Below are 18,014 nucleotides of genomic sequence, written 5' to 3' on the forward strand. Positions count from 1 at the left end.
AACGAAAGGCGGTCATAAACAGAGCTGAGAAGGAGCCTTAATAACCACAGCATGGCAAGGAGATCCCCAGCTACTGAGAACAGTTTTCTTAATGGCACTAAAATAGCACCAATAGCCAGGAATTAATATAGGGAATTAATGAGTTACAGTCTCACTTTCAATAACATGTCATAAATCTCTCTCTTTCCTTTCCTTCTCTCCTTTTCTGTTCATTATTCTTACCCTCACTTCTGATCCCTGTTTATTTTCCTGTGTTTCTCCCACTCCTCCCCTCCCTGTTACAGATCAGACCCCATGGCTGCTCCATCCCACCCCCCTCAACCCCAATTTTATCCCTTCCCCTCTTGCTGCCCCCAGCTGGTTCCCCTGTCAGGGATAGTTTCCTGTCACTCTTCTCAGTTCTATTTTCCACCATTTCTCCTGGACTCTCTCTTTATTCTTGTTTTATTTTCATTCACATTTTCCTTCTTCCGTCTTCTAATTCCCACTGGTTAAACCTGCCCTGTCCCTGCCTCCCCCAGTGCTGCCAACCTCAGGAGTTTAAAAAAATCGTGGAACTAAGCGAATAATGATTTTGTTAAAGTTATACAACGGTTTTTCCATGAATCTGCACCCCCTACCCATTCCCTCCACTGCCCCCGTGTGTGTGTGGGACCATGACAGTGTGACTAGTTGACCTGAAGTGACTTGGGCCCCTGCGGCAGGAGCTGTGGCTGGGAGACCCCATGAGATCCAATCCCAGAGATCTGCACAAACCGCTCCCTGCTGCTGCTTCTCCCCAGCCCCCGAAACCCTGATTGATTCATGCTGGGTCCCTGCCCAGCCCCCACCTCTGCCCCTCAGGGCCCCTCTTCCCCACCCTGCAGCCCCAGGGGACCTTTCCTCTCCCCCTCTGTCTCCTGGGGCTGCGGGGGGGGGGGGGAGCTTCCAGGGGTCATAGAGATGAGGGGCCAGGGGCTGGGTCAATGGGAGTCCTCCAAGCTCATAGAGTCTGGGGTCTATGAGGCTAGAGAGGCTGATTTCCTGTTCCCCCTTTCCTGTGGGTCTCAGGGACACAGGCGCAGCCGGGTTCCCCACGCCACCCAGAGCCAGGGGCGGATTCTCTCCCCAGGGACGGAGCCCGGCGGGAAAGTGAAGATCGGGGCCTCGGCACCAGCATCGATAAATGTCACCTGCCCCCGGCCACAGTCCAGACAAACCCGGATCCTGCTGGGGGCCCGGCTCAGGGTCAGGGGGGTCGCAGGGGAGGTGAGAGCCCGGAACTGACCCTCACACCAGTCCCACCCCACAGCCCAGATCCCCCCCTCAGGGCTACGGCTGATCCCTCCCTTCCTCCCCACAGACTCTCTGGCCACCCCCATAGCCCAGAATTGCCCATCCCCCACCTCCACCTCCCAGCAATGTCTCCCCGCGGTGAATCCCTCACAGCCCAGCACACAGAACACAGAGTCAAATCTCTCAGGGGTGTCGGGCAGTCGCTGCCGCGTGTCTCCACATCTCACACTTTTCCCACCCTCAGACAGGACGAGGTAGGGATGAGCCGTGTCTGGATCCAGAGTCACATTCGCTGGGGAGAGAGAATCGGAGCGTCAGGGGCAGAGCTCGGCCCTGGGGGAGGCTGGGGCCATTTCTCACACTCCCCAGCAACCCTGTTCTGGCTGGGACTGGCCTGGATCCCAGGGAGCTGCCTCTGTACTGGGCACCTGAGACTGAGCAGGGATGTCACTGCACTTCCTCAGTCACTGTAAGGAGACCCACTTCATTAATTTCCCATTTGCTTGCAGAAGCGTCAGCTCCCAGCTACCCCTGTTGATTCTGCTCCATTCCCAGCAGGAGAGACACATCAAGAAAGGTTTTAGTGGGGAGGGAGCAGGTCCAGTTTTGAAGCCCAGAGGAAATCTCCCTCCTCTAATGTAGTCTCCTCTCCCAGGGCTGGGAAGAGAGAGGAAGATGCAGCACTGGGGAAGAGCTGATTAACACCAGAGAGTAGGAGGTGGCATTGGATGAGGTAGCCCCATCCCCAGCCCAGAGAGAAGGGAGGAGCTGGCAGCATCAGAGGGAGAGGATCCCCACAATCCAGGAAGCAGCTCCAGTGGGAGAGTCCAGCCGTGCCCAGAGGAAAGGCAGGATGTTGGAGAAGAGCAATGGGGAGACCCCCTGCACCAGGGTAAAGCAGAGGGATGTGTCAGTCCTCAGGGCATTGAGCTCTGTTCGGGTGCTGCTCAGGGAGAGTGTTTCTGTTCATTAGCATGGGCATGAACTCAGCACTAAGGCTGGTGTCAGGATTATTTGTGTGATGTCAGCTTGGGATCTCCCCAGGTGTTCCGGCACCTTGGCAGAAGTTGGGGAGGGGGGTACGAGGTCACAACACCTGTGGCCCTGCCCTCTCCCTGGCCCTCCCCACTCTTCATCTTCCCGCCGAGGCCCTTACCCTGTCCAGGCTGGGAGCCTTGGCCACTATGGAGAGCCCCTGACCCTCCACCTTCCCATGTCCACTCTCCGGTGTGCACCACCCAGGGCAGGTGGAGGGTCCGGGGGGAAGAGGAGCAGGGGTGGGGCCACTGAGAGGGACAAGCACCAGGAAGAAGCTGCACTACACAGGGCGCAGTTGATCAGCCGCCCCTCCATGAAGCACAGCCAACGCTGCGATGCTCCACGCCTGCCCAAGGCTTGCAGTGTGGGGGGCCAACCTGGCCCCCTGCCCCCAAACTATGCCCATGTTAAAAACAGGGTGAGCTTGGCCCCCTGGCCCCCCAAGTTCCAGTGCCCCTGGATCTCCTCACTGTGAACAGGTTATTTTTAGGGCTGTGTATGCCACAGTCACTGGTGAGTTGGTTGGTAACTTTCGTTACAATCTCAGAAAGATGTTTTGACTGGAATTTTCTCCTAATGTAAAGACAATCTCCAGCTGCAAACTCACCCTGTCTGTGTGCTCCTAGGGATTCCAGTGCAGACGGCAGAGTGTCTGGCGGGGGAAAGGAGAAAAGAGACGAGATTTCAGACTTTCATATTTATAACAGCGTCCCCACTCTGAACGCATAGAACTGTGTTTTCATCATGACAGAGAAACAGATCGAGAGGCCCAGAGACACACTCAGGCATTTCATTGAAACTAACTGAAACCTTCTACTTCCTCTCTCATTCAGATATCTCCCAGCAATGGAACCAACGTCCTTTCAGCCTCACAACCATCCCAGGACACACAGTCTTTAAGAGAGATTTACCTTTCCCGTCATCATCCCCTCCCACCATTCAAACTCCAGTTGGTTTGTCTCATTCACTCACGGCCTTTTGTCATAACCTAGATCCAGATCATAGAAGGACTCTGGCAGAAAAGTAACTTTACCCACTTTGGTCTCTTTGGTCAGGGGTTTGCAGCATCATGTTGTGCAACGGACACTTGACAAAATTACCGGAGTGGGTGACGGACATTGGCGGGGGGTTATGTCATTCAGTCATCATTCAACCCGTAAAATAACGCACAATTTTCCACACTGAAAAAACCATAACCTAGCTCGTTAACAAATAATAAAGAATAATAATAGGAATAAATTCAACTCAGGTGAGTGTTTTTGAATGTCCCTCACTGCCACAGTCAATATTTTTTTGTGGGATGGTGGCATTGAAATAAATATTTCTCCTAAAACCATATTTCAGTGCATTGTTGTCACTAGTCATTTATTTTTCTTGTTTAAATAATATGTCTTATGGGAGGATGAGTGTCTCTCTGTGTGTGTGTGTGTGTGTGTGTGTCCCACCTCTACACCGCTTACCCCATGTCTCTCCCCTGTCTGTGTCCCTTACATGGGAGATCCCCCATCATGTCACAGGATGTGGGAAGCAGAGGAGGGGGATCTTTCAGTGGAGCAGGGTTTCCCATCGCCTCACTGTGACCAGGGCACCCCTCTCCGGGCAGGGGTGATCCCAGGTTCAATGGGAACATCCTCTGTCTCCTGACCAGGACAAAGGGACAAGTTCTGGCAGTGGGTCTGTTGTGAGCAGGGGCTAGCGTGGAACTAATTCTTCAGGGTGGGGGACTCACCTCTGGTGGCTCCCAGAAGTGGCTTCCCACTGTCCCTCATCCCTGCTGCTCCTGGGAAGCTAGGCTGAGGGGGTCTGTGCAGCTGCGGGAGGGGTAGCAGTGATGGGCTGGAGCTTGGCTGAGGGGAGCTGTGCAATATGGAGGTGGCACTGAAGAGCTGGAGCTAGTCTGAGGGGGGCTGTGCAGGGAGGGGGAGCACTGAAGGGCTGGAGCTAGGCTGAGGTGTGCTGTACATCCAGCCACAGAGAAGTTAGCAAAGTCCAATACCCCCTTTGTGGAGACAAGGGGGAAAGTGGCGTGTGCATAATCAGTGGGAATAAACCAATCAGAGAAGAGAACAAGAACATGAAAATAACTTGAAGAAAAAAAGCCCTGCCAATGATGTGTTCATGCATGTGTAGTGTGTGACCTATATAAGGTACTTAATATTCATACCGCTCAAAGGTGATTGGAGAAGAACTAGTAAATATGCAGTTTGGAGGTGTCTAATATTCCAGACATTGTAAGGGGTAATTAGAGCTTCCGAGGAGAAATCCCCCATGACCCACCTATGCCCCGGGAGAAGGGAACTGACCAGCACTTCTTTCTATATGCAATGGCTAGGAGCAAATATCCCAATGGCTGGTGACGGGGCACGAGTCGGGGAGGGCTCTGAGTTAGAGAGAAATCTTTCCCAGGTGTCTGGCTTTTGGATCTTGCTGAAATGTTCAGTGTCCAACTGACCACCATATTTGGGATAGGGAAGGAATTTTCCACCAAATCAAATTGCCAGAGACTCTGGGGTTTATTTTTGCCTTCCTCTGCCATATGGGGCACGTATCATTTACCAATATTAAACTAGAAGAAATGGTGGATTCTCTGTAACTTGAAGTCTTTAAATCATTATATGAGGGCTTCAGTAATTCAGCCAGAGTTTACGGGTAAATTGCAGGAGTGGGTGGGGAGGTTCTGTGGCCTGCAATGTGCAGGAGGTCAGAGTAGATGGATCATGATGGTCCCTTCTGACCTTACAGTCTACGAGTCTTTTCTTACTTTGTAACTGTCATTGAAAAGCATGTTTCTGGTGCAAAGAAAGGTTTGAATTAATCAACCTGAGTGTCTTGGACCCAAATGTCTGGCCTTCTCACCCAGCAAATAAATAGAAGCATCATCTAAGGGTGAACCAATTGACCAGCACCATTCTCTTCCCACAGTCTCAGAGGCTCAGCCCAATTTCCATTCCTAGATCCCTTCTGGGTACCTTTGAACTTCCTCAGAGTCTCCATTAGCACAATAGTTTTCTGGGAGAAATTGCTGACTTGCTCTTCCAGTTCAGGAGAAATCTCCTCTGACTGCTGGAACTTCCCCTTCTCACACCTGGAGAGAAACAATTTCCCGTGATTATATTTCACTGTGTGACTCATGATAAGTTCTGGCTAGTGAGTCGCTGCTCTAATATGCCTGGAGTTCAAATTCCTTGACTTCTCCCAGCCTCAGAGCAGGTGCAACACAGCCCATGGCCGTACAACCTTCCCTTCTAAGGACTCCTTAATATTCTTCAACTCTGGTCTGGTGAGCTCAGCTCTGGGGACAAAAGGGGAATTGAGTCTACATGGCCAATTCACTCCTTGGCCTCCATGCTCTGAGGGACAGGAGGTTCCAATGTAAAGTGCTGTCGAAATCTGTCCACTAGGAACTAAACTGAGACACCAACTCCCCCCTCCCCAGCTCATTCCACACAGCTCTCCAAACAGTCCTCAGGCTGGGAAAGACTCAGGTGGGAAAGACTCTTGACCACTGCTGCCCTGGGCTGAATGGTAACCAGGGCCCCAATAGTGACAGGCCCATATTCCATCCCCACAATCCTGAGGCAGCCACTCCCCCAGGGATGTGACATCTCGAGGAAACACTTCAGGTTAGTCTTTCCCACTGAATGGAAAATTCCAGAGTCTTCTGTACCAGGGTGAGAACCTCAGGATGAAGTTTATCTGAGAGATTTGTATCCAAAATCCCCACACATGTTGCTGTGGAGATGTGGTGCAAACATCATCTCCATGCTCTTCCCCAGCATTGCCAAGTATGTGTGGGAGTGAGAGAGAGCCACGTACCTACTCAAGGTGCTTCTGACATCCTAGATGGGAGAGAGAGGAGAGAAAGATTAAAAAAAATCTCAGTACCACCGGACACACACTTGGGATTCCAGGAAAGGGGTTTTGCAAATACAGGGAAAATCAGCCCTGCCCTGGCCCTGGGGCTATGGTTTCATTGAGCTAATAGGGCTTTTCCAGCTCTAATATCAATGTGTCTGTGAGTCTGCAAAGAACAGTAGTCATTCACATTTCAGCAATGCACACATTGAGTTACACTGAGATCTCTGACTGCTGGACCCCGGTGCCCGTACTTCAGGAGCTGTCCTGTCCCTGTGTTGGGATTTGGGATGTTTCTAGCTCAGTCTCACCTGCAGGAATTCACTTGCTGGCTTCTGACACTTCCCCTCCATCTCACTGATCAGCTCACTGAGATGGGAAATCCCCTCTGAGAGTTTGGTGATATTTTCATTCTGTGTCTTCACAATCTCCCTGTCCAGCTTTTCCAGCTGGTCCAGCAGGAGTCGCTCTTGTTCCTCCAGGAACTGCCGCAGTTGCTGAAATTCAGACATAATCTTCTGCCTCTTGGTTTCTGTCTGTTTCTAGAAGAAATAAGGAAAGGGCTGGTCAGGAACATGGATGGAGCGTGAAGACCTTTCATACAGTCTTACAAGAGAGAGTTTCTTTACAATCTCTAACCCATCTGTGCAGAGACCAGGCCATGAGGCGTCAGGCCTAGTGCTCAGAGCTGCAGTCAGAAGTCAGGAACTACAGCCGAAATCAGAGCTGGAGTCAAAGTCAGGATCTCACCAAGGGTTGGAGCTACAGTCGAGCTCAGAAGTCGTGCCAAAGGCTGAGCCAGAATCAGTGTTTGGAGTCACACGGGGGATCAGGACTGGAGTCGGAGTCAGGCAGCCACGCGAAGGGTCAAGCCAAAGTCAGACAGCAGTACTGCAGGTCAAACCTGAGGCTGGAAGAACGCCAGGGCCAAGCCAGAGTCAGGGTCCAGTCCAGCAGCAGATCGGGAGTTCACTCAGTTGTTTGGACAACTTCCCGTGACTCCTGCTGGCGTAATTCATGCAGCCGAACGTCTGCTCCAATCAGGAGCTTCGTAGGCAGATCCGCTGGTGGGCCAGAGTTCCACTAGCCCCTCCCCCCCGGCTCTGGAGAGCGGTCGGGTTGTCATGAGAGTCTCTGTGGGCTGAGGTTCCAAACCCACCATTCTTCACATCCTGACACTTGACTCTACACTGTGATCACAAAGGAGAGGATTTTCTTACAGCTTCGCATTTGGGCCCAATCTCTCTGCAAGGGCTGTCTCCGTGTCTACCGGGATATAGTCAGTGCGGTTTGGAAGAAATTTTGTGAAAGCCACAAGGGGTCGTAATTAACTCATTAATTAAAATGCATCTTAGATCCTGCAGAAGACGCTGTTGTCCTTCTCCAGGGAGAGAACATTTGTGATATGCGCACGCCCACGCACACACACACACACGCACACACACACACAGAGTGTCCCATGATCATGGCGAAACACACACAAGGCCACAGAGAAATCTACCAATAAACATCCCTCCCAGCTCCATGTCCCAGCAGGCGAAGAACAACAGGCACCAACCAGATACTCCCGGCTTCTCTCCTCTCCAGCCACTTTCAATCCCAGCAGCTTTTCTCTCTCTTCCCTCAGAGTCTTCAAATGGGCTTGTATGTTTTCCTGACAAACAGAAATGATTTGCTGGGTTTATTTTCAGGGTTGTAGGAGGTGGATGAGGTGTTTTCCCACCCAGGATTCTACACAACAGGCAGTTTTCCTAGATAGACTCGGTGGCTAAGGCAACAGCTTCTGCTGTCCCAGCTCCTGTCGGTAAAAAAGTGACACACAACTCAGCTCTGGGGAACACACTCTTTCCCAGGCCTGAAGAAGAGCTCTGTGTAAGCTTGAAAGCTTGTCGTTCACCACAGAAGCTGCCATGAGCAGATATTACTTCATCTACCTTGTCTTTTTAATAGCCCAGGACCAACACAGTCACACAATATTGTGTACAAGAGTGGGTCTTTCTCGAGGTAGGACATCAGAGACACTAAGGAAATGAAACCTGATTTATGGAAATTGGGTGGGTTTTGTATTCAGATGGTTTGAAGTTAATACATCCACTTTCTCCATTGAGTTGAACCAGTGGAAAACTGGTGTCCCATGGTGGTGAATCTATAAAGCTATTTTTTGAGAAGATTTAACAAACAGTGATACCAATCCCAGAAGCCAGCAGGGGCAGCCATGTAGGCTGGGATGCTCAAAGGAGTCCAACTCCATTGACTTTCAGCCCTGTACCCCATTAGATGTGTTGATTTGTGTTAGGAACAGCTGGGGTTTGCCCTAGTGCTGTCCTAGCCCCTTCCCCTGGCAATGGCCTCTGGGTAGCGACCCCAAAGTCCCTAGCAAAGACCCCAGAAGCGGTGGATTCTGACAGATTTCAAAGGGCTGCCTGGTGGGACTAACGGAACCACGTTGGCTGGTCCTAGCCCATGAACACAAGAGAACAGGTCAGACTGGCACTGGTCCGCACTGCCTAGGGGTTAGTTTTGCTGAAGATAAGTCTGATCCCAGTGGCATGTGGCATGGACCTGCACTGACTGGAGCCCTTGTGGGTGTGGACTGAAGGTGCTCAGGGTCCCACACCATGTTCAGCCCAGTGATCTCCTCTAGTGCAGGCTGGCAGCATCTGAGTTTAACCCTCATGGAGCAGGACAGGAGTTCGGAATCCCAGTGGGAAACCTCCTCTCCGTGCAACGCCTAGGACCTGTATCGAGGAGTCTTTTCCTCCTACTGTTTGCACTTCATCACTACTCAGTGCTGCTGAAAGGGGCAGAGTAGCTAGTGGTTAAAGCACTGAAGTGGGCCTTGGAAAACCAGGCTTTTATATCCAGCTCTGCCACTGATCTGCTGAGTCACCTTGGACAAGTCACTGCCCCTCACTGTGCCTCAGTTTCCCCTCCCACCCTTTGTCTGTCTTGTCCAGTTAGACTGTAAATGGCTCAGGGCAGGGATTGGCCCTCACCGGGTTTTGTGCAAGGTCCCCGCAATCGAGGTCAGATCTCATCTGGGGTCTCTAGGGGATGCAAATAACAATAAACACTGATACAAGCAGTAATACCAGCCACAGCTTGTAACTCCCCCAATCAGCTTTCATGCAATGAAGGCTACACACAGCTGAATGACAGGGTCACACCATTAACCTGTAATTAACATCCCAAGTTATTACCCATTAGACTGGGCAGCAACTCCCTACCTTGTACTCCTGGGCAGCTTCCTGTATGGGAACCACCCTGTGAGTGCGGTGAGCCCGGGACTCTCTGCAGATCACACAGATGGGGGTTTGATCCTCTTCACAGAACAGTTTCAGAGCCTCCTGGTGTTCCCCACACACCCCACCCCCTCCTGCTCCCTTTGGTGCCTGGAAACTCAGCTGACTGGCGATTTCTACGACATTTGCCAGCTGCCTGTTGGGCCTGAGGTTTCTCTGTTGCACAGTGTCTCTGCACTGAGGGCAGGAGGTGGCTGTGTCAGTTCCCTCCCAGTGCTGGGCGATGCAGGCTCGGCAGAAATTGTGCCCACAGTTTGTAATCACTGGGTCCTTAAAATACTCCAGACAGACGGGACATGTCGCTTCATCCTGCAGACGTTCCACAGCGTTCTCTGCAGCCATGGCTCCCTCCGGGCAGTGGGACAGGGTAAGTTTCAATTTCCTGAGTTCACACTATGCCCCGCCTGCAGCAGCAAGTGGGTGTTTCCTTGCCTGAAAATGACTCAGGCTGTTTGCTGAGCAGGAAGGACCCAACCAATTTCACCCCTTGGAGGCTTTGGTGAAAAATGTATCAATTATGGGGGGGATCAGACAATATTTTGGTCAGACCAGAACTATTTAATGACACTAGACACTGAGATTCAAAAAGTTGAAGCTTTAGAACTGTTAAAATTGTCTGTGAGGAGCTAAATCTCCTCCCTCCCCCAGCAGCTCCCCCAGGGCAATGACCCAGTGCCTCCCCCACCACCACAGGGACCGAGGCTGAGAGTCCATCTGCTGGCGGCTCAGGGGCCTGTGGAATGTGCTGGGATCTCAGCCTGGGCCCTAGGGGGGCAGGTGGCCCTGAGTGTAACACAACCAGACCCAGCAAGGCCTGCAACCATTTTCTCCCTGTTTGTCCGTCCCAGCAGAGAGACCAGGGACTGCAGGGAGACCAAGCTCCCGTCCCCCAGGTGAGGGCTGGGGCCCAATGGCCGAGGGCAGCCGGTGTGAGGGGAGCTCGCACTAGGGGCCTGCAGGGTACATGGTGTGGGATAAACACGGACCTCTCAGGCCACTTGCCATTGCGGCTGCAGCAGGGGATGTGGGGACAGACGGAGGAGGCCTGGGGCAGTCTGGGAAGCCGCCATCGGGGACACGGAGAGGGAACTCAGCTGTGGCGGGGAAGCCGTGCTGTGCAGAGATGCTGCTGCGGATGCAGCTAGTTACCCGGGTCCAGCATTTCAGCAGTTTAACAACATGGTTACTAGACGTTGCAGCTCAGCGGAGTGAAGTGCTGCCCTTTTGCTGATCTCCGCGCGGCTTGAGATTTGCAGGCATCCCTCAAACACCTCTCCCCTGCTGCTGTCTCAGGTACCCGGGTCTTCACTCAGCATTGCAGAGCAGAGCAGATTCAGTGCTTTGGTACAGGGTTACGGAAAGGAAAGAGACTGGCATGGTACATATAGTACCTGTAATTTCTCTCCCCTGGCTGTCGGATGTACCGTGTGCAGCTGGTTACTTCGAGACATTCAGTCAGACAGCTTGGCATGGCATTTTTGTGCTCTGCCCCTTTCTCAGTAAATGGTGAGTGTAACTTTACGCACTCCGGTCCCCTTGGCATCACTTCGACACTGAGACCTTTCAAGATCGGGACACTGAATTGTAAGCTTTTCGGGTCTGCTCATAGCTCAGCACCATGGGGCCCTTGTCCTCCATAGAGTGTAATGCGAAGAGACACACAGGCATTGTATAGATGGGGAAACTGAGGCAGGGAGTGGGCTGGTTCAATGGCCTCCCTATTCAGTGGCTACAGGGGCCAATGCAGACCTTAGCAGCAGCTCGGCAAGTCCTGAGCTCCAGCCAGAGCTGCATCCCTGGTTTAATGGTCCTAAGGGGCTTTGCCAGGGTGCAGAATACAAGAGGTGCAGCTTCACCCTGGCCACACCCCTCTGTCCCTTTCCACCACTTCCTCCTCCAGCCTGTCTATGCCCCAACCCCACTCCCTCCCGCCCCTCCCAGGAGCACTCCCTGTGCTGGCAGCTGCTGGGGAGGAGGCACAAACAGCCACGGTAGCCGGCACAGGATCCAGAGCACAATGCTGGGCTGCGTCCAAATGTCAGGAATGTCTTTTGATTTAAGGTCCAAATTTGGGGACTGAGCTATGTGCTGAGGGGCTGGTTCTCCAAGGGGCTGGGCACCGGCAGCGCCCACTGACTCCGGCTGCAGCTGAGCATGCGGGTGGAACACGCGCCCTGAAGTCCTGTATTCCGAGGAGAGAAACCCAGACACCCCAAAATCAGGCCACTGCTGTAAAATTTGGCCTCATGGACTTGTCCATTAACAGCAGGACGTGGGCTAAGTCTCATTGTAAGTCGCTGTTTATACTTGGTCACTGCTCAGTCCCATGATTGGAAGCAGCAGAGGGGCTGACCCCAGGGGTGCTCCGGAGCTCAAACACCCACGGAAAAAATACAGGGGGAGCTCAGCACCCACCAGCCACAGCTGTTCTGTGGGGCTGCCAATGAGCTGTTTGGTGGCTGGGGAGGTGCCTGGGGGAGGGCGGAGAGCAGCGAGCTGCAGATTGGCTGCGGCTTTGGCAGAGGGGTTGGAGCAGGGGTGGGAAGAGGCAGCCAGGGGGCAAGTCCTTAGGGGATGAGGCGGAGTGGGTCAGAAGAGGCGGAGCTAGGGCAGGGCCTCAGGGGAGGAGCATAGTGGGGGCGTGGCCTCAGGGCAGAGAGGGGGTAGAGCACCCCCAGGGAAAAATAAAAGTCGGCATCTATGCTCCCACTGCCTGCCGGGGGTGGGGGGCATTATTTGAACCAGAGTCCCCCACTTCTCAGGAGAGTGCGCTAACCACTCAGCCAGTGTTTTGCAAACTGGAGGGTCCTGAACCAAAAGGGGATTGCAAGGCTTTTGTAGGGGGGGTCATGAGATCACAAAAAATATTATGATAACCACTGGTATGAGTGGAACACGGAGGTCATGGATTCTGCGATTTTATTTGACCTCTGTGACTTCATCTCCCCACAACAGGGCTTCATCTTCAACCCCACAACGTGGCTTCGGCTGTGAGCCCCACATGGCGGGCCTCAGGCTTCAGCCGCTTTGCATATCCAGGATTGGAAGGGCTGCAGGAACAGCAAGTGACGGGGGAATTTCCCACTGAACTGAAGGCACATTCTCAGGAAAGCCCAAGGGCTTCCAATGATATGATCTGTCCTATGGATGCAAGTGTCTATCAGTTATCCCTGGAGTCTGTCCATGTCCCTGCCCTCCTCTGCTCTCTCCCTGGTCGTATGTTACAGGCAGAGACAGAAGCTGAAAGGCAGAAACTTGTGTCTTACTTTCAGCAACTGCACCATGTCCGGGAGGAACAAGAGCGACTCCTACTGGCCCAGCTGGAAGAGCTGGATCCAGAGACTGCAGAAAGAATTGAAAAGACAAAGCAAATTTTGCAGGAAATACCCTGTGCCTGTGAGCTGCTCATGAACGGGCGTGTGTGTGTATGATCACAAACCGGAGAACTTGGAGGATGCTGATGTGGCTAGTAAGTCGGTGAAACTAGCAGAATAACATTTCTCTTTTGATGTAGGAATAAAAAAACTGAATATTGTTCCCAACCCCCACAAACAAGCCCAGTGGCTTCAGCGGGAGCAGAGGGGTCTCAGCCCCCTCCCCCACAGGTTCAGGCCCAGCTGTGTCAACTGGAACAGAGGGTGCTCAGCCCCTCCAAGATCAGGCCCAGCAGTCTCCCCTCCCCGCAGGCCCAGGCCCAGTGACCCTGGCTGGAGCAGGATCTCCCGAGAGTGCGAGGACCGTGGGGCAGTGGCAGGGAGCTGGGTGCCACAGGCCTGAGTGGAAATGTGTGTCAGACACCCCTCCTGCCAGCTCCCCATGTTTGGTGGCCTGTGCGGTGGGGGTGGGGGGTTATTCCATTCTCATGGCCTCGGCTTCCAGAGCTTGCAGGAGAGAGTCCACCCTGTCAGCAGCAGCCGCCTGCCCCCAGCACCTGGGCTGGACGCTGGGTTCACGCAGCTGGGCTCAGAGCTTGGGCTGTGTGATCACAAGCTTGGCAGCCACAGGTCGGGGCAGGGCAGCCAAGGGGAGCAAGGGACAGTTCTGCTCCGTGCACAGGGAGCCTGGGGAGAGTGATGCAGCTGCAATGGCAGGTCCCCAGGCAGTGAGCGGGGTGTGACTGGGCTGCGGAGGGTTGAAAGGGGAGTAACCCAGCTCAAAGGGGAGAGGCTGGGGAGGAGGATAGACCAACCCTGAAGGCTCCTGACAAGGGGCTGACTGTATACTTAACCTGGTTGGGACTGGTGCTTTGGTTGCCTTTTCTTTTCCCCCCAGCTTATCTTGGACTGGAAACTGTGGGAGAACAGGAGACGGTAGGAAGTGACACAGGGAGGGCAACTCAGAGGACAACTTTGGACACCAGACACTGTTGAGCCTCCTAGGGCCCTGGGTCAGAGCCCAGTAGAGTGGGTTGGCCCAGGCTCCCCTACCACTGCCCACCTCCCTGCCCTTCTGATTAAAAGAGGGCTTGGACTGCAAGACCTGCCCACTGGGAGGGGGCACTAAGTGTGCTAACCACTAGGCCACCTAACCCACCAATGACTCAATTACTCTCCCACATGAGGATCCAGTTGTGTATAAAAATTTTCTTCTCAGGGGAAAGAAAACGACACTTACAATATCTAGATCTCGTTTCCCTAAAACATAAACAGAAATACATATACATGTTTTTTTATGAGCTTCCCTTCCCTTATGTGTTCTTAAGTTAAGTTAAGACAGAGTGATTATTGCTATTCAACTTCCATTTTTCAGTTGCTTCCTTCATCCCCCCAATAACATTTTGGTTGAAGTTTATTTAATTTAGACTTACCCCAAATTTGATAAAACTAGATTAACACACCCTGATTAAGCACAGCCCCATCCCAGTCAGGAACAGAGGAAAACTCCTCTGGGCTCAAGTGGCCTCATTCCTGCAGGGGCTGCTCCACTTGGAGGAAATGATCTTGAAGGGGAGAGGTTGTCACAGGAACGGGCGGCAGCCAGGGGGAGGCTGCTGGAAGTCAGAGGAGCTGATTCTTGCAACAGAACCACTGGGAGGAAGAGAACATGTGACCCTCTGCCACTCACAAGGACCCTTCAGACCAGGTACAAGCAGGGACGTGCACAGGCATTTAAATCAACCCCTTTTGGAGGGGCACATTCTGTTACCCCCCTCAGGAGCTTGCTTCCCCCACAGTCCTAGCCACAGAAGGACCTTCCCCTTTCCCGTGTCCCCGCTTGCTATTCCCTCCCCAACAGGAGCTCACTCTTTCCCCCGCCACACCCAGAGCTCACTCTACCGCTGGGCGGGTGCAACCACTTGGCAAAATAGGCGGTCGCCTCGGGCTCCAAGCGGTTGGGGGAGGCGGTGGAGCGGAGGTGAGCTGGGGCAGGGGGGCACGGGGAGGGCCGCCTGCAGCAAGTAACGGGGTGGGGGGGTCGGCACACAGGGGAACCGCTCCCCGGCCCAGCTCACCTCTGCTCCGCCTCCTCCCCTGAGCACCGCCCCGCTCTGCTTCTCTCCCTCCCAGGCTGGCGTGGCAAACAGCTGATTGGCACCGCAAGCCTGGGAGGCAGGAGAAGCGGTGGCGTGCTCGGGGAGGAGGCGGAGCAGAAGTGAGCTGGGCCGGGGAGCTGCAGCACGCGGCTCCCTGGGCCGAGGGGAGGGGGGGGTGGTGGCGGGGAGCTGCCGCAGGGGGGGTGCCTCAGGGCGGAGGGGGGCAGTGGGGAGCTGCCGCAGGGTTCCTGGGCGGGCGCAAGGTGGAAGTTTCACCTCGGGCGTGAAACGTCCTTGCACCGGCCCTGCTCTACCCTCCCCCCCACCCCGCCCCACGCAGGCAGAAGATCGCTCTTCCCTGCCTCTGCGACCCCCGGGTTGGAGAAGCTCTGTGCCCATGATGATTATTGTGGTCGGGGGAGGGCGTGCCTCTACTTTCCCCTGCCTTATGCACACCCTTGGGTACAAGCTGACTGCAGCAGGGAGTGGCTGAAGATGAATCCTCCCTGGGATCTAGTTGTTCTTAAACTTCTGTCATGAATTCACTTGGTCGGTGCTACGTCCCCAGCTTTACAACAGTCTCTAGACTCTTTAGTCTGCCAGACTCCCTCGGCCTCTCGCTCTTCCTCCTGGATAAGCCATGTGGCTTCACCCCCTCCTTAGGCTGGAGCTCTCGGCCTGCAGCGCTCCGACTTCACACTGTGAGCTCTGTTCAGTGAGGCCAACTGAGACACTCCTGGTAGAGACTCGCAGACGCTTCAGGGACAAACACACCTGAGCAAGCGTTTGCAGAGACACTCAAAGAGCGTTGTCAGAACAGTCGGGTGTAGTAGTCAACTGGACACTGCATAGGAAGTTGTTAGGTTATCCTAGAGAAATGAAGGTTCAAGCATAGATCATTCTGGTCAGCCCAGAGCCCAGGCAAGCAGCAGCAAACCTCCTTGTTCCAGCTCTGTCTGTCCCTCCGTCTGACCTCCTTGGTCAGACTCCAGGTCAGAGCCCCGACTCCTTCCAGCAGCCAGTTCTCATCCCCAACCTCACACCTCTCCAGTTCTTTACTGAGCTGGGGAATGTTGCTCAAGCTTCCCTATTTAGAAGTGGGGAAAGCCCTCTGAGTTGTTAGTTGCTAGATGTCCATGTCCTGGTTTCTGGATTTGCCGTTATCTTCTTAGATGCTCCATCGATATGGGGAGGGAATTAAAGCCCAGACAGCAAATGGCTCAGTGAAAGAGCAATAGTGTGTTGGATGTGAGCAAAGAGTCTCTCTGTGTGTGAAGGGGCCTGTCTACACTGGCAATTCTCAGCGCAGTAACTTGCTGGCTCAGGGGTGTGAAAAATCAACCTCCCGCACCCGAGCGCAGCAAGTTTGAGCGCTGTAAAGAACCAGTGTAGACAGGTTCTGAGCGTCGACCTGGTAGACAGACAGCGCTCGCGGGTGACCCCACAGGCAACTAGTGTAGACAGAGCCAAATGCTTCACAACCACTGCGCGCCTCCGGAGGGAATTCTGCTGAAACCAGCGGGCTCTCACCTTGGCATGGAGTTCTGGGGGCTGGTGCGTTTAAGCACATGGGAGTCTGGAGGTTCAGCTCTACACCAGGGGCTTAGGCAGCGGGTTTCACACCTCAGATAGGGGGAGAGTCCCCAAAGAATGTTCCTAGGGACCGCAAGACTGGAGCAGTGGATGGGCTCTGTTCCGGTCCCAGAGGCTTGAATTATCTGGGGATCCTGGGACTCAGATACTTGGGTTCCCCTTACTGCAGTCCAGTGGCACCTCACCAGGTCTGGGATACAGACTCACACACCAGTAAACAGAAACCCTCTCAGTGCCCAGCATCCAAACCCCCTTAACTCTGACCAGGTGGGTTCTGGAGACCTGAATGGAGAGGTCTCCCCCTCAGGCTGCCACATCCCTTTGCCTTGGGCTGAGGGGGGCTCTTTCCTGGATGCTTCTCCCTGTTCCTGGATAAGAGTCTCTCCCTCCAGGGCTGCCACCTCCCGCTCCTTTTGCCTTTGGGTGGGAAGGTTTCTATTAATGCTTCTTCCTGGGCTGGGGAGAGGCTGTCTCCTGTTCCACATCTTCCACCATTCTGTATGGCCAGGATAGAGCAGCTGGTGGCTTTAACCAGAGACACCTGTGGCCAGGAGCTGCCCTGACTCTGCTGCTTGGAATGTGGCAGCCCAACAGGGGGAGCGGGGAGATGCAGCAGGGGAGGAGGCAGAAAAGCAGCAAGATAGACCAGAGAACCCAAGGGGACTGTCTGTGACTCTATGTTCAGGCTGTTCTGGTGCTTGAGGGGTTCACATTTGATATCTAGCGTGGGGTTTGTACCCTGGTTTGTAACTGTTTGCCCTAAGGTTGGTACTCACATTCGTGAGCTACTCTAGACAGTGGAGTCGAACCTGGGTCTCCCACGTGCCAGCTAAGGGATCTCACCACGGGGGTAAAAGTTATAAGGCAGGTGACATCACAAAACCCACCTCCACCTTCTCCCCACCCCCACACTCACATTTTGTGTGGATTGAGGCAGGTGCCTGACTCATTCCAGCAAGAAACGCCTCAGGTGCCAGAGCCACTGAACATCATTTAGGGTGACCAGACAACAAGTGTAAAAAATTGGGACGGGGGGGTGGGGGGTAATAGGTGCCTATATAAGACAAAGTCCAAAAATCTGGACTGTCCCTATGAAATCAGGACATCTGGTCACCCGAACCTCATTCCAGCAAGAAACGCCTTAGGTGCCTGAGCCACCGGACGTCAGGCACTGGGTTCCCGTCTGTGGGTGGCTAAGCAGAGACCGACGCCCCCCTGCAGTCCTGATTTAGGCACCTGTCAGTGAGAGGGGGCAGGGCTTAGGACACCCCTCCCTCCTTGTCAGCATCTCCCCTTGTCTAGCGTAGATGGCTCCTCGCGGAGTGAGCTGGCTTTTGTGAGTCACACTGTGAGGTGCCTCTGATGCCCATGCATTGTCTAGGGGGTTCAGGCCCCTGACTCAGCTTTGCAGAATGTGATTTTCTGGTTGTCTACAAACTCAGCCCTGTGACGCTCAGCATTGCAAAACCAAGTCCCTT

At 53.7% G+C, this 18,014-nt stretch overlaps 1 protein-coding gene across 1 annotated transcript; it reads right to left on the reverse strand.

Moving 5' to 3' along the window:
* Positions 1–340: 340 nt before the first annotated feature.
* Positions 341–9,829, reverse strand: LOC144274535 (zinc finger protein RFP-like). Its single transcript, XM_077833413.1, has 7 exons — positions 9,396–9,829; positions 7,727–7,822; positions 6,480–6,710; positions 6,130–6,152; positions 5,283–5,398; positions 2,921–2,965; positions 341–1,567 (listed from the first exon to the last, which is right to left on the reverse strand). The coding sequence occupies exons 1-7, from the start codon at positions 9,810–9,812 to the stop codon at positions 1,047–1,049; spliced, it is 1,449 nt and encodes a 482-aa protein (XP_077689539.1). The 5' UTR covers positions 9,813–9,829; the 3' UTR covers positions 341–1,046.
* Positions 9,830–18,014: the final 8,185 nt, after the last annotated feature.

The sequence above is a fragment of the Eretmochelys imbricata genome, chromosome 14, assembly GCF_965152235.1.
Source record: "Eretmochelys imbricata isolate rEreImb1 chromosome 14, rEreImb1.hap1, whole genome shotgun sequence".
Lineage (NCBI taxonomy): Eukaryota > Metazoa > Chordata > Testudines > Cheloniidae > Eretmochelys > Eretmochelys imbricata.